The 14,373-nt window shown below is 36.7% G+C and overlaps 1 protein-coding gene across 2 annotated transcripts in view; it reads left to right on the plus strand.

Annotated features, from left to right (window-relative positions):
* C1H8orf34 (chromosome 1 C8orf34 homolog) overlaps positions 1 to 14,373 on the plus strand; it is a 174,507-nt gene that overhangs the window by 134,264 nt on the left and 25,870 nt on the right. For both annotated transcript variants that reach the window (XM_074893887.1, XM_074893878.1), the window contains exons 9-10: positions 1,152 to 1,237; positions 6,280 to 6,353. In XM_074893887.1, coding sequence (XP_074749988.1) covers positions 1,152 to 1,237; positions 6,280 to 6,353 — 160 coding nt within the window. The remainder of the gene's footprint in view (positions 1 to 1,151; positions 1,238 to 6,279; positions 6,354 to 14,373) is intronic.

Below are 14,373 nucleotides of genomic sequence, written 5' to 3' on the forward strand. Positions count from 1 at the left end.
CACTGCTCTCAGCAGGATGAGGGGACAAAATAGGATGAAATAGCTTGTGAGTCGAGATAAAGACATGGAAATTGCTTACCAGTTACTGTCGTGGGCAAAACAGACTTGACTTGAGGAAAATTCCTGAGGAAAAAATTTTAGTTTATTACCAGTTAAAATCCATTTAGGTAATGAGAATCAATATGGCAAACATTAAAACCACACTTTTCCTCCTCCCTTTCCCAGGCCCAACTTCACTCCTTCACTCCAGACTCTTCACCCACTGAGTGGTGCAGGGGGGATGGGGAATGGGAGGTTGTGGTCAGTCCGTCACAGCTCCTCTCTGCCTCTTATTCCTCCTTGCAGTTTTCACCTGCTCTTGCGTGGGCTCTCTCCATGGGCTGCAGTCCTTCAGGAAAAAAATCTGCTCCACTGTGGGTTCTCCATGAGCCACAGTTCATACAGGGCATATCCACCTGCTCTGGTGTGGGTCCTCCATGCGCTGCAGTGGATATCAGCTCTGGTGTGCTCCTCACTGTGAGCTGCAGGGGAGTAGCTGCTCTGGAGTGTGGAGCACCTCCTCCTCTGACCTTGGTGTTCCCTCTGCTGTTTCTCAATCTTTCCATTCCCTGCTCTTCTGCCTGTGTCGCATTGTTTGCTCTTCCTTAACTATGTTTTCTCCAAGGCCACCACCATTTTGGCTGAGGGGCTCAGCTGTGTCCTGCCATGGGTCTTTTGAAGCCAGATGGAACCACCTGTGTATGGCACAGGGCAGCCCCAGCCTCTCCTCACCAAGGCCACCCCTGCAGCCCCCCACTGCCAACACCTTGACATGGACACCCAGTACAGTCCTGTTCAATTAAAATATTTTTGAATGTAGTGAAGGAAACTTGCAGTTTCATATGCACGTGATATCACCAAAACGCCACTGTTGTTAAAATAAGTCCTACAAAAATACATTAGCTGAGGTTCAGTTGAGTGTTTCTTAGAGGCTAGTTTTGCTTACTAGACAATCTGGGATGATATGATTGAACCATGGATGTTGGATTTTCAGCAAAGCTACCCTTTTAATTAGGACAACGTTGTGAGTAGGGCATGTAGCCAGAGATAACACTCTTCTTATCTATAGTATATGATTGCAAATGTTTTCTTTTCATTTTTCCACAATTTAGATTGCAAGGAGATAATTTGGCAGAAAGGCCAGAAGATATCTCCATGGTATCTCAAACATCTGAGTCAGCAGTGTCCGACTCTGATGGTAAGTTATATAAATATTTGCTGCTTATTAAAAAAAAAAACCAACACCAACATCTTGAATTTAAGAGTAGAGGTTATGTCTGTAAAAGAATATTAAACACTTCCAGAGAGTGTTCCTGGGCATTCAAACTCAATAATTTACACTTCGAATCTGTTAGAAGAGTGCCTAACATGGTTTTTGTCATGGCCAATTAGCACTCCTGAATAATTCCTAGGCATATTTTGAGAGCTGCCTTGGGCCAGGATACATTCTTAGTAGACAGTTTGTATGTTAGTGCCTTATTTTGGATGTAATATAGCTTAACAGCATAGACATGGGCTGTTCATTGCAGTTGGTCTTTATGCCAAAGATTGGTCTTAGAAATATTTAATTTAATACTACAAATGCATCCACAAGATTCAAATAATGTACAGTAAAAATAAAAAAGAGTTATAGAATTTCTCCCCTGTTTTTAAACTAAGTATGGGAAACGCTTCTCTGATCTCTCCAAGCACCACTAACTAGAATTAAAATACAATAAAAAGGAGTTTATATAATGGCTCTGAAGAACATTTTTTCTCCCCATACAAACATAATCATACGTTGCGCTAATCTGCAGTCAGGACTCAGCCTTATTTCAATTTCTGCTCAGGCTTTGGAACAGAATAGCACCTGAAATCTAATGGAAAAGGTACCTCCTAAGGGATATCTTGTCAGAGAATGCTCTGCTTTCCTATGAAACATTAAGTTGATGAAGGTTAACTTTATCTTAGCTGTCCCTGGAATAGAGATAGAAAGGAATAGAGCTTTGGACAGAGAATCTGCAAAGATAAATCTTTCAGTCCATTCCCTTACTGTTGGGCAGAACCAGATGAGTCTATTAGTTGGAGGATTTGATTTGCAGTTTAGTTTTCAGCAGTCACAGACAATTTGGCTATGTTGATTAATTAATGCAAAAGAAATAGGAACTAACTCTTACTGGTTTTAATTATCCTACCAACTGTCTGCTGTTTAGTGCTATTAGGTACGAAGACAACCTGAGCTTTCACTCATTTTTCTTGCCTCATTAAGTCAGCATTAGTAACTAGTATGTCTTTAAAGATAAATATTTTCAAACTGGTTTTGTGAGAATGCATGGTTTTGTGCAGTCATGCCATTTATTTTTCCTTTCATCTGCCATTGATCACTTTATTAAAAAAATTAATAGGGGACTCAGAATCTCAAAATATGATGTATTTACAAGCTGAAGATTGTCAGCAAGAGAGACCCAGACTGGTGACTGCACTCAAGCCTTGTGAAAGGAAAGCAAAATTCTTCTGTTATGAGAGTAATCCTCAGGAGGGAAGGTGGTGGTAACTTGTGTGGCATAGGTAAGGGGATATGCAAGCATCAGATTATTGCAGCAGGAACAAGTAGAGGGGTAAGACATATGTGTAGGGAAAAGCTCTATAGTTCCTGATACAATTTGTTTTGAACAGATCTCTGCCTTCCTTCTTCCTTCCTGTGTACCCTTGTTCTTGAACTAGAAATATGCCATGCCATCTTCTGAAACTGTAGGCTTCAATAAAATAGTACGCTGTTGCTAAGTGGCAGAGGTACTGGGATTAAATAAGGTGACACTGTCAGAAGGAGGTGGATGCTTTATGATAATGAAGCTGGATCTTTCATGGTCACAGACTATCAAGCACAAGAGTGCTGTAGCTGTTGTAACTTGGACCACTTTATATGCTTCCAGCTACTCTGTAGTCAGTATGGATATAGACAAGATGGAGAATGCTTTCCCTTAAAAACCACCTCCAATAAAAATATAGGGAGTAAAAGTTAGATAGGTGGGAGGGGCAATGACATTCATATTGTTATAAACACATCTATCTCATGTCTGAAGATACATCAACCCTTTAGTCATATATCTAGAAAACAGCAAAGCCCCTAGAGCAAAAGGACTGAGGTCAACAGTGAGGTACTGCCAAATTTCTGTCAAGGGGCAAGCTCAGAAATGTTCAGCCTTTCTAAATATTTTTTTTCTTCCTGAAATGTTGGCTAGTCGTACATTTTGATTTGAAAAAAAGCACAGCTGGATTTTGCAAGTAGGCACAGACTAGAAACAGGCACAGAACTCAAACAACTGCCCGTTCTATCAATCTTTCCTATAAATGCAGCACATCACTTGTTTTCTGTGCATCTGATATTTATTTCCAATAAATATTATGTGTGAGAAGATGCTAAAAGAGACTGCTAAAGATACTGTAAGAAAACCCTAAGTAACCTAGGCATCATGTTGCACTTTTTTAGTTATGTCCCCTTAGGAATGTGTTATATACTGAAAAGGCGACTAACAGACTTCACTTATCAGGTTTATTTGAATTTATTTTCTGCTCTTACTTATCAGTACCAATGACCTTACTAAGAGAAAACTATGGATTGGGAAGCGCTGATGTAAACCATTTGTTCAAGAACATGCAAGCAAGGTGCTGGTGCACAGCAAAGTTGAGGGTAGCTTTCTTTAGATAATGATCTGTTTCTGGGTTAGTGGGAAATTGTTAAGTTGTTAGATCTGAAGCATCTCTCTTGTGGATTTCAGATGAACTAGGTTCAGAAGTAATTGGCAGCACATCTGATCTAACAGCCCTTATAAATAAGCCTTACTAAAGCAATTCCACCTAATAAAGTCAATGTGATAGCTTATATAAAAAGATCATCTGCAGCATCAGGCACTATACTGACTCCATCTGGATCTGGTTCTAATTAACCACTACACTGATTTCCCTCTAGTATAATCCTGCTGAATTGGACAGAGTTGTGTTTGATCTAAGTAGTAAAAATGAGAGATGGGAATCAGGTCTCAAGATTGGAGAACACAAGTCACTTTAATCCTGCAGTTTCTTTTTATTGTCTTAAACTATACCTCTCAAAACTGTTTCTCTTTCCCACTGGACCACTTCACAGGAAAGAACTAAGGGAAGAATTTGATAGCTAGGTTCTTGATTTTGATTAGAAGAAGCAGCTTCAGTGACCGCACAGTAAAACCCCTGTAGATGCCAAGCCTGTCAGGTTTGTCTCTTGAATCAGTCCACAATTAAGCCTTGCTCTTGTTCTGTACAGATAAATGGGGAGAATGGCTGAGGCTTCAAAAGATAGACACTGCAACAGGATTGGTCCAGTAAAAAATCTGCATCTGTCAATCCCCAGTCTGTGTTTTAGGTTGGGGGGATTGTAGAGGTCATCTACTACTGTGTTGGGTTTTTTTAATTTTGATATTAAGAAATAGTATCACTGAAGGATAATTGTTCATTTAATCCCAGTTGCCTATAAGTACCATAGGAACTTGTTTCACTTTTTTCAGTCTTTTTTGCTGAAAGGTACCTTACCCTTTGAGTGAAAGCCATAATATAAGGCAGGAAAAGAAGAAATTGCAAATAAGATCTTTACAGTCAGTACATTCTTATAGAAGGAACCTTAAAATACAATCACTTATTAGGGAGTAAAATCTTAATATTGGATCAATGAAAAGCATAGCACTTCTAAACCACTCCTCAATTTGTCTCAGAAAAGCTGTTTGTAAAGTGAGTTACTTCTCAGTGTAGTATGCAAGTTCACATATTTCTGAGGTGTGGGCAAAGACTTGTTTCTTTTGTGGCTCTACCTGGAATAGTATAATTGAACTGAAAATGATAGATTATATGATACTATGCCACAGTGTGTACATGTGGTATTTCCTATTCTATTGTGTAATTAGATCTACAGAATATGCTGTGATACATAAAATTTAGTTTGCTAAATAAATTTTACTAAGCAAATTTCACATCAGTAGTTCATTCCCTATCAAATAGGAGTCACTGTTTTCTATTATTTGCAGTTAGCCAGCTCCTGTTTCTATCCAGTAGAAACAAGAAAGTTTCTACTTGAAGAAACTTGAAAAGACTAGGATGTGTAGCTTCTACATTTTTTTCCTTTAAAGTGCGGATATATTAAAAAGTTCCAAACAGACGTTTGGATGTAGAAGAAGAGTTTGAAATTGGGGATGTTCAATAGATAGGAATGTATGAAACACATATAGCGCTATTCCAAATGGAACTGCATGATCAGTGTAAAAAATTAATAAGGGTGCAAATATGTGGGAATTCGGGTTGAGAACTAGATATGACAGTGGCAAAAATGTGGCATCATCTCCCAATTCCTGCACAGTTCTCTGACCACAACTTTGCATCATCATCACCTCTTCTTCCTCGACTTTCATTTGTGTTTGCAATGAATGTGGTAACCATAGTTGTGATACTTCAGTATAGTTCTGTCTTTATAGAAAGTATAGTCTGAGATGTTAAATCAGGGCACTCTAGAAACATAAGGACATCCCTGCTAAGTGTCTGAATAACAGTAGAACCTAGGGAAGATCAAGGCATCTTGTTTTCTTAGGCTGCTTGTGAACAGCATCTAAGTGCCTAGCAGACTGTCAGGCAAGGAGTGGAACTTCATAGCATGTTACTTGGAGATTGCTTTCTCAGACATAGGTACATAAATTCTGTTTTAACTTATTACAGATGTGTCAAAGAGGCATTCTAGACTTCTCACCAAGTCATGTTGTTTTACAAATGTGGCAATATGGGCAAAAATTATAGCTTCCATGGCTTTTAAACATTGCCTAAAGTGAGCAGAACTTCTTACTTCAAGGATTTTTAACTATATTCTAATTAGTTTCACAGAAGTAATTACATTTAATTTTATTGATTTTATTAAAGCTGAAGATCCACTACTCACTTGTGTAAAGGACAAACAATATTTAGTTTTAATAGTAAAAATAATAAATAACCTATGAGACACCTTGGCAGCTGAAGGAAGCTTGCTTATCACTCTAATTATGTTAGAGACACTGTTCCAAATTGCATTAAGCTTATAAATTAGAATCAGACATAAATTAAAATCCATTGAAGTGTAACTGAAAAGCAGTGCATTTACAGTAGCCACATTTATCTTCCCAGCAGTTAATTTATAGGCATTTTATTTTCAAAGTGACTAATGCTTACTTAATTAGAGTGATTTACTTCTCTTCTACCTCTCTGGAACAGCTCAGGTACCCAGGGTTGAAACACTTACAGAAGATACTGATGAATTTCAGAGTGCCTCTCAAGTGTCAGGATCTGTAAGTATCTTCCCTTATGGATAGTCCTGTAATTTTAAAAAATATGTTTATAAAAATTAGATTTTGCATAAACGTAAAAGTTGTGCTTGCCAGCACTGTCATCCTAGAATGAAGAAAACCTAATTTACATAACCCTTTGGAATTTTGAGTTCTCTGGCTGTTTTAATTTTTTCATTCTAGGAAGGGTGATATTTTGGAATAAATTCTTATAATCTCATACAAAACCATATGTTGTTGAACTTAACATATAGCTCCCATTGAAAGTGCAGTCATTTTATACTATGTCTTTATGTTCTTAAATGTAAGTCAAATATCCATTTTACCAGATAATATTCAATTTTATAGAATTAAGAGAACAAAATAATTCAAACTCTAAATTTCATGATGAAATATGACATTATAATATCTCAACTATAATTTAGCTTTTTGTTAACATTTGCTTGAAAACTAATAATATGTGTCTATTTAAAATGTATGGCTAATTTATATATATTTTTTAAGAATGCAGTATTATGCTTGGTAATATTTTCATCAGTTCTTTTATTTTGAAATTTAAGAAAATCTTTGCAGATTTGCAGTTTGCAGAAAATATAATCAGCAATAAAATAATTTTTGAAAAATTATATAATCAGAACTTTGCCGCTAATTGTATTGCATCAGAAACTTGAGTACAGATTAAAGAAGGGATTGATTTTTTCTAAAGCAAGTAACTTGACAATAGTTTTTTGCTTTTGCAAAATTTTAGACAGCTATAAGAGGACATACTAATTTCTGTTCAACCATAGCAATACTGCTTTATAGCACACTTCAGTGTTGATAAAGTGAAAAGAAGGGCTCAGTATTTGTTAGCTAAGGAAAAAAGGGCAGTATTAAAGAAAAAAAAATTACAATGAAGACTGATCCTGCAGTCTTTGAGGCAGCTGATTAAATACTACTAATAAGGCTAAATAATACTTGGAGTACAAGAACCTCACAGAGCATTTGCAGATACTGGGCAAAAGGAGTAATGAGCAGAACTTCAGCTGTCATTGCTTTGAGCTTCTTTCTTAAGCCTCCTTTCTGCTTCACACCAGTGAACAGAGAGGTATAATAAATTTTGCAGCAGTTTCTGAACCCACGTTTTTCTTATTGATTTGGACCTGCAGCTACCAGCTTTGATTTATCATTTCTGCAGACATGTAATATAGGGAAAGAACAACAAATAAATTGAATTACACAGAAAAATAAAGATATAAGGAAAACAAAAGATTATTATGTTTATTAGGAAAATCTTGCTACAGAAACGTACAGCCTTCAGCTGAGTATTTTTATATATATACTGTGTGTGTGCATGCTTACGAATGGACAAACAATATGTACATGTATTATTTAATGCTCTGATACTTCTAGGCATAGGTTAGTTTGCCTTGAGCAGTGGACTGCCAGAGGCAGCCAAGTTGCCTGGACTGAATCCCTGAAAGCCACACTGGCTATTGTTGCTGCCAGTGCTGCAAAGAGAAGGCAAAAAAAGCAGTTGCAGCTATTGCTCTGCCCATCCAATCTCTCCCTAGCTTGAAGGCAGCAAGCTTCACTTTCCTGAGCTCCTGGAAAATTCCTTTGCCTAAGTTACTAAGGAGCCATAAACCAGGAACTATTAGTTCATCTGCTTTTGGGGTTTTTTTGTGTTTTGTATCTGAAAGCTCTTGCTGAAATAGTGTGTAGCTAGCTGATTGTGTACTTTTATCTCTTTAAAGTGGCTTGTTATTCAGAATAAGATTCAGCTATCCAACACTGTACGTTTGTCTGCAACTGTATCTCCTCAAAAAGAAAAAAGCGATCCAAGTGTTGTTGCCTTTTAGGGCTCTGAAGGAATAGAGATCTATTCCACGGTCACCTAATAACTTCCAGTGAGACTTATTCTTTGACAATCTTGACATATAAAATATAGAGGTAAAGGGTTCCTCATAGGAAGGCTGTGAAGATAAATGCATTCTTGCAATGGATTCCCACAAATCATTCAAAGCAGTAAGAAATATGCCTGTAAAATTACTTCAGAATTGATACCGAAATACATTCTCGTGACTTGAAATTATTTTCAGATATTATATGAGATATGAGATACAAGGTGAGGGAAAAATAGAATAAATATGATGTTGATCGGATGTTTCTCATAAATTGGACAAATTGGTTCATGGCATTCACTCAAATGTGCGTATTACATGTAAAAATTCCTGATCTGGTTCAAGGTGTGCCATGGGTACTGCATTCCAATAGGGTAATTTGAGTCTGTTGCTAGTTAAATGGATCATGATCATAAATTTCTCTCTATTCATGTATATTTGACAAATTTTCTTTAAAAGTGCCTCAGCCTTCAGAAGAGAAGTGTTTTGAGAAAAACTGGGATAAAGCAGCAAGAATTATGCATAAGGATCTTTAGAAAAGAGCTGTGTGGAGAATAAAGCAATCTGGGTATTGCTATTTAGAAGAGATAAGCAACATTTATGTCTAACATGGTTCATGTAATTTATACTATGGTTACCTTATGATTTTATTGGAATATTGTATGTGCTTACTGTTTTATTTCTGAAGAATATCTTAGTTCTTGTAATTAGATCTTTTTCCTTTGAACCTTTTTTAATAGAAACTTTTGCTATGCTTTATTTTTCACGAAGAGAGCTGATATTGGAAAAATTGAGAACTTACATTTTCAGTGCTACACAATCCTGAAAAAGGCATACTGAATGAATAAAAATGTAAAGATAGCAAAAAGCAGTTTGAAGTATTTACAGGAATCAGCAATCTTCCCAAGTGTTTTGCAAGGATTCAAAGTGGAAGCAAGCAGTCAAAATGTCCTTAGAGATCCTAGTTTACTGCAGGGCTCATTTTTTGACAAATATTTAATGTAACAAAAAGTGCTAGGCAAAATGCAAAGATTTTTCTTGAGATTTTTGCACTGTGGTGAACTTAATGAGTCCTATTTTACTTTATGTTTTTGTAAATGAGTTTTATAAATATTTGGCTAGCAAGGTTTAAGAAAACACTGAAGTGATACTAGGAAAAAATTAGGTGGGCTGGAATTCTGACAGAAGTGGAAAAATAAGGTATTAGGGGAAGTTACTAAATTTACAGTGACTAACAGAAAGAAAGAGGGTACATGCACTGGGTAATTTGAATTGAGTAGCATTTGCCTTCCCTCTGAGTTGCTTCTTTTACCACCTGGATCTAACAGGACTCATACTTACTGGTTTTTTTCATGTGCATCTTTGCATTCACTCATCTTGCCTTGCGTGTGCACATAAAAAGGTGTATTTTTCTTTGCAAATTATCCATGTAAGGCAAACTAATCCAAGTGTAACAGAAACTGTGGAAAAAAAGAGTTGTCCAACTGCAAAAGGCATTTCTGCATGAATTTGCCTTGACTTTTTGCTCTTTATTACTGTGGGAAAAAAACCCTAGTAAATTATTTTATAAAGGTGTTCTGTTTTAAATAAATTTTCTCTTGTTTTCCCTACTGCTTTGGAACTTTACAGTTGCTTTCCTAGAAGGAATACATACATGGATTTTCTGTATTTATCACATGGTAATTCAATTTGTGAGATGACTTGAGGCTTCATGCACAAGGAAAATTAAGCTTTTAATTCTTGCTATCAATACATATTGAAGACGGCTACATTCTGGTGATACATGTTTTAAATTATAATTGTTAGAAATTTTCTTAGCTTTTCCCTGGGAAAAATGCTGAGAAGTAACTTCATTTCTTGTACAAGTTTGAGTATAATCGACAACTCTAAATCACCCAAACTTCAGTATTTAACTAAATCTATAAAATATTTGCTGGACTGGAGTCACTGATTAGCATTTAACATGTTAGTCATTTAGAAAAGTATTTTAAGGATCCACTGCTACATCAGGAACAACAGCAGTATGCCTGTGAGGTAGTATGAATTGTAAAGGTCATATCTGTATATTATAAACACAAAATTAGTGTTTTCTGATACAAAAGTTTTCAAATCCAAGTTGACTTCTGTAAGTATATGGAAATTCAGGCACATAAAGTTAAATTTTTAAATTTTTAAATTTAACTTTAAATTGTAAATCTTCTGTAAAAATAATAATATTAATTAGATAATATTAATTAGTGCAACTCTTCCACCGTTAGTCAAAAAAACCCTGCAAATATGTACATTTAATTACTATTAGCTAAATTAACAATACAAAATAGTAGAAGAGCATAAATATCAAGGCTCTTGGGAAGTAAGTAATATTTCCTGCAAGTTGTTAAGCAAGTAGTTTGAATTACATACCTTGAACCTCTTTGGTTGGACCCACCCATGCAAAACAAATTCCATAGAATAGACATAGTACATACAGCTGCAAAATAATTATTTCTTTTAAAATTCTCTTTTACTTTGGAAAGCACGTGAAGTACTTAAAATTTTTTTTCACTTCTTACCTACTGGTATTCTTTTTGCTGATATCATGTTGCATATTGCAAAACTTGAGCTCCCCTGGGTGCCTGCCTGACCCCAATGATGGCATTGGGGGCTGCCCTGTCTTCCTGCCCAGACCCCCAGAGACTGCTTCCGGAAAGGCCCCCACTCCTCATGAGTTCAGTTCGTCAGCCCCACTGGCAGGTGTTGCATGCAGTGTGTGGTCAGTGCTTCCAAGGAGACCTTTCATGGGGCAGAAGTCTACTGGAGTGAAAATAGTCTTATTTGAAAATATTTAATCCTCTAGAATGTATTTTTAAATTGAAAGATTTTTCTGAACTTTAAAACAAATATGTAAAAAAACAAAATAATCAATGAGTGCCTTGTTTTTACCTGTCTTAAAATTTTGGTTTCTTGGGCATGACAAATTCAAAAATATTAGTCTAAATAACGGTAAATAAAACAGGACCAAAACTTAGAAAAAAGTATTCTGGTTACATTTCAGAAACTGAAACAAATGTGATTCCCAGGTGCCTATATATTTCCTCCTTCCCTCTTGCCTGTAAACAGAAAAACTATGTGTAAGTTAACTCAAACTACCATTTTTTTAGTATAAGGTTTAGCGTGAAATGTGCTGGCCAACTGCCATGGGAAGCAAAAAGCTTGTAATTTCAATTACATGGCATTTCAAATAGAACAGGCCCTGATGTGGAAGGTGAGGATTAGAGGTGGCTGCCAATATTGCAACAGAACTCTGAGAATGTTTATTATTTTTACAGTACCAAAAAAACATGTTGACTAGCTCACCTTATGTCCTTGAACAGACTATGGAAGCTGAAAGATTAAACATTTGGTGAACTCTTACAGAAATGCATGTTGTGTGAGAAATCTTCAAACAAAATATTGCAGAAAAAGTTCCACTGCGTGAATAACAGCTGCTTGGTCACAACGGAAAGAATACTTGCAAACAAATTATTCAATAAAAGGGATGGTTTTTGTATTTGGAGCAATCTCTGTCAAATGTGTCTATTTAAGATACTTAAGTTATTCAGCAAAGAAATGGTAGGTTATACATAGACAGCTAAGCATAGTTATCTTTCTTACAGTGTTATCTCCTGAAGCTACCAATAACATTTGCACTTGATTAGCAAAGCTATGTAAAAGAAAAAGTTCAATCAAAAGGCATTGCATATATTTACAGCTTGTCAGGAACTAACTAATTAATTGGGTTTCACCTCCATTTCCTCATTTTATTGTGATCATGCAATTTAGATAGTCTAAAAATGAAGAAGTGCTTTCTCTTGTGAGATGGGGACTGTTTCCACACCTGAAAAGAGATTGTGTGTGCGTGCATGGATGTGCATGTGAGTACCCGGGTGTTTTACTCTGAAGCAGCCCAGAATGGCATAGAAATGTAATGCTGCAATGTTTATTAACACTTTATGGTCAGCAAGAAAGAGTAAACGCTTGAGAAGTGGGCCCATGCAAACCTCATGAAGTTCCACAAGGCCGAGTCCTGCACATGGGTCGAGGCAATCCCATGCACAAATACAGGCCGAGCAATGAGTGGATTGAGAGCAGCCCTGTGGAGAAGGATTTGGGGGTATTAGTGGATAGAAGACTGACTACGAGCCAGCAATGTGCGCTTACAGCCCAGAAAGCCAACCATATCCTGGGCTGCATCAAGAGAAGTGTGGCCAGCAGGTTGAGGGAGGTGATTCTCCCCCTCTGCTCTGCTCTCGTCAGCCCCCACGTGCAGTTCTGTGTCCAGCTCTGGGGCCCCCAACATAAGAAGGACATGGACTGCTCGAGTGGGTCCAGAGGAGGCCACGAAGATGATCAAGGGGATGGAGCAATTTCCTTATGAGGACAGGCTGAGTGAGTTGGGGTTGTTCAGCCTGGAGAAGACAAGGGTCCGGGGAGACCTTATAGTGGCCTTCCAGTACTTAAAGGGGGCCTACAGGAAAGGTGGGGAGGGACTCTTTATCGGGGAGTGTAGGGATAGGATGAGGGGTAACAGTTTTAAACTGAAAGAGGGAAGATTTAGACTGAATATAAGGAAGAAATTATTTACTGTGAGGCTGGTGAGGCACTGGAGCAGGTTACCCAGAGAAGTTGTGGATCCCCCCTCCCTGGAAGTGTTCAAGGCCTGTTTGGATGAGGCTTTGAGCAGCCTGATCTAGTGGAAGGTGTCCTTGCACATGGCAAGGCTATTGGACCTAGGTGATCTTTAAGGTCCCTTCCAACTGAAAACATTCTATGATTCTGATTTTATAACAAGCACTTGATTTCCAGATGATGTTGTAGGTAATTTGGAGGCCTTCCTCTTTGCCTTAGCTATTCTGAAATGTTGCACTTCTGTAGAACTCCCCAGGTGTCAGTAGCTATTACACAGCTCAAGTCAAGTCAGTATTGAGATCAAGACATTCACATCTGCACTGGGTTTTAGGGATAAAAGCTATACTGATGTATGGTGTCAAGCTAATATTGTGCTGCAGATTGAAGTGCATATTGTGATCTTGGAAAGCTTTCTTATTCTTATTCTTGACCTCCTTAATTGTATTTCTGCTCCACTATGACATTTCCGATAAGTTATGGTATTTTGTGGAAGTTCAGGGAACCACTGGTGAGAGAGATTACCTTTGGCTTTATTGTTTATAATTTTTTGTTTTAGAAGTAGCTTGGCTAATTGATCTAAGTAAAAAAAAAGCATTAATGAATGTATTGTATGTGAAGAAACGATGATGATATGTAAAGAAAACCACTTAAGTAACGGACATATAGTTGACCTTAAAAGTTGACAAGTGTGTCCTGAGGACTTTGAACATATTTCTGGTGCAAAGAGACATTGCCTCACCTTCAAAGTTTGAAGGTGATGAACAGAGCTGTTTCTACAAGTGTAAAAAGCCAAATAAGCCTTTCAGGAGCATCCTTATATTTAGATGTTGTTAATCTTGTTAATGTAAATAGGCCATTTATAAATTTTGTGCTTATATTTATAAAGCTTAATGAACAATCAAAGACAACTGTAGTTTGGAAGATACTTTCAGCTTGTGTTTATCTTTTAGGAATGAGGTTGTTGCATGAATTGTGTGCTGGAAACACTGAGGACCTCTATGTTTATATGTTATTCACTTAGATGAACTCATCGTTTCTAAATGTTAAGAAATATTTTTTTATGTTCAGTATTATTTAAATATATAGAAAAAAACATTACCTGAGCCTGCCTCCAAAAATGTTGGTTATAGCCCTGAAATATCCAGCTTCAGAGAGGGAACAAAAAATGGTTATACTACAGTTTTAATGTCTTAATAAACTCTTGTATTCTTTTTTCCCAGATCATTATTACTTTCTGTCAAGTGAGTGTTTAATTGGAAGGCACTATTACAAGCACATAATTTATCATGAAATTAAATTGCTAATATTAAATATCTCATCTTCCATAACTATTATTGCAATACTGTTCTGGTCTTTTGTGAAGCTATTGCTTTTTGTGAAGCTAATGCCATAAGCTTATGATATTACATAAAACAGAAAAATGCATGGGAAGAGTTATGAAATTTAGGGAAAAAATTCATCAAAAGTTACCTCATTAATTTCACAGGGTGTTG

The sequence above is a fragment of the Strix uralensis genome, chromosome 1, assembly GCF_047716275.1.
Source record: "Strix uralensis isolate ZFMK-TIS-50842 chromosome 1, bStrUra1, whole genome shotgun sequence".
In the NCBI taxonomy this organism is placed as follows: Eukaryota; Metazoa; Chordata; class Aves; order Strigiformes; family Strigidae; genus Strix; species Strix uralensis.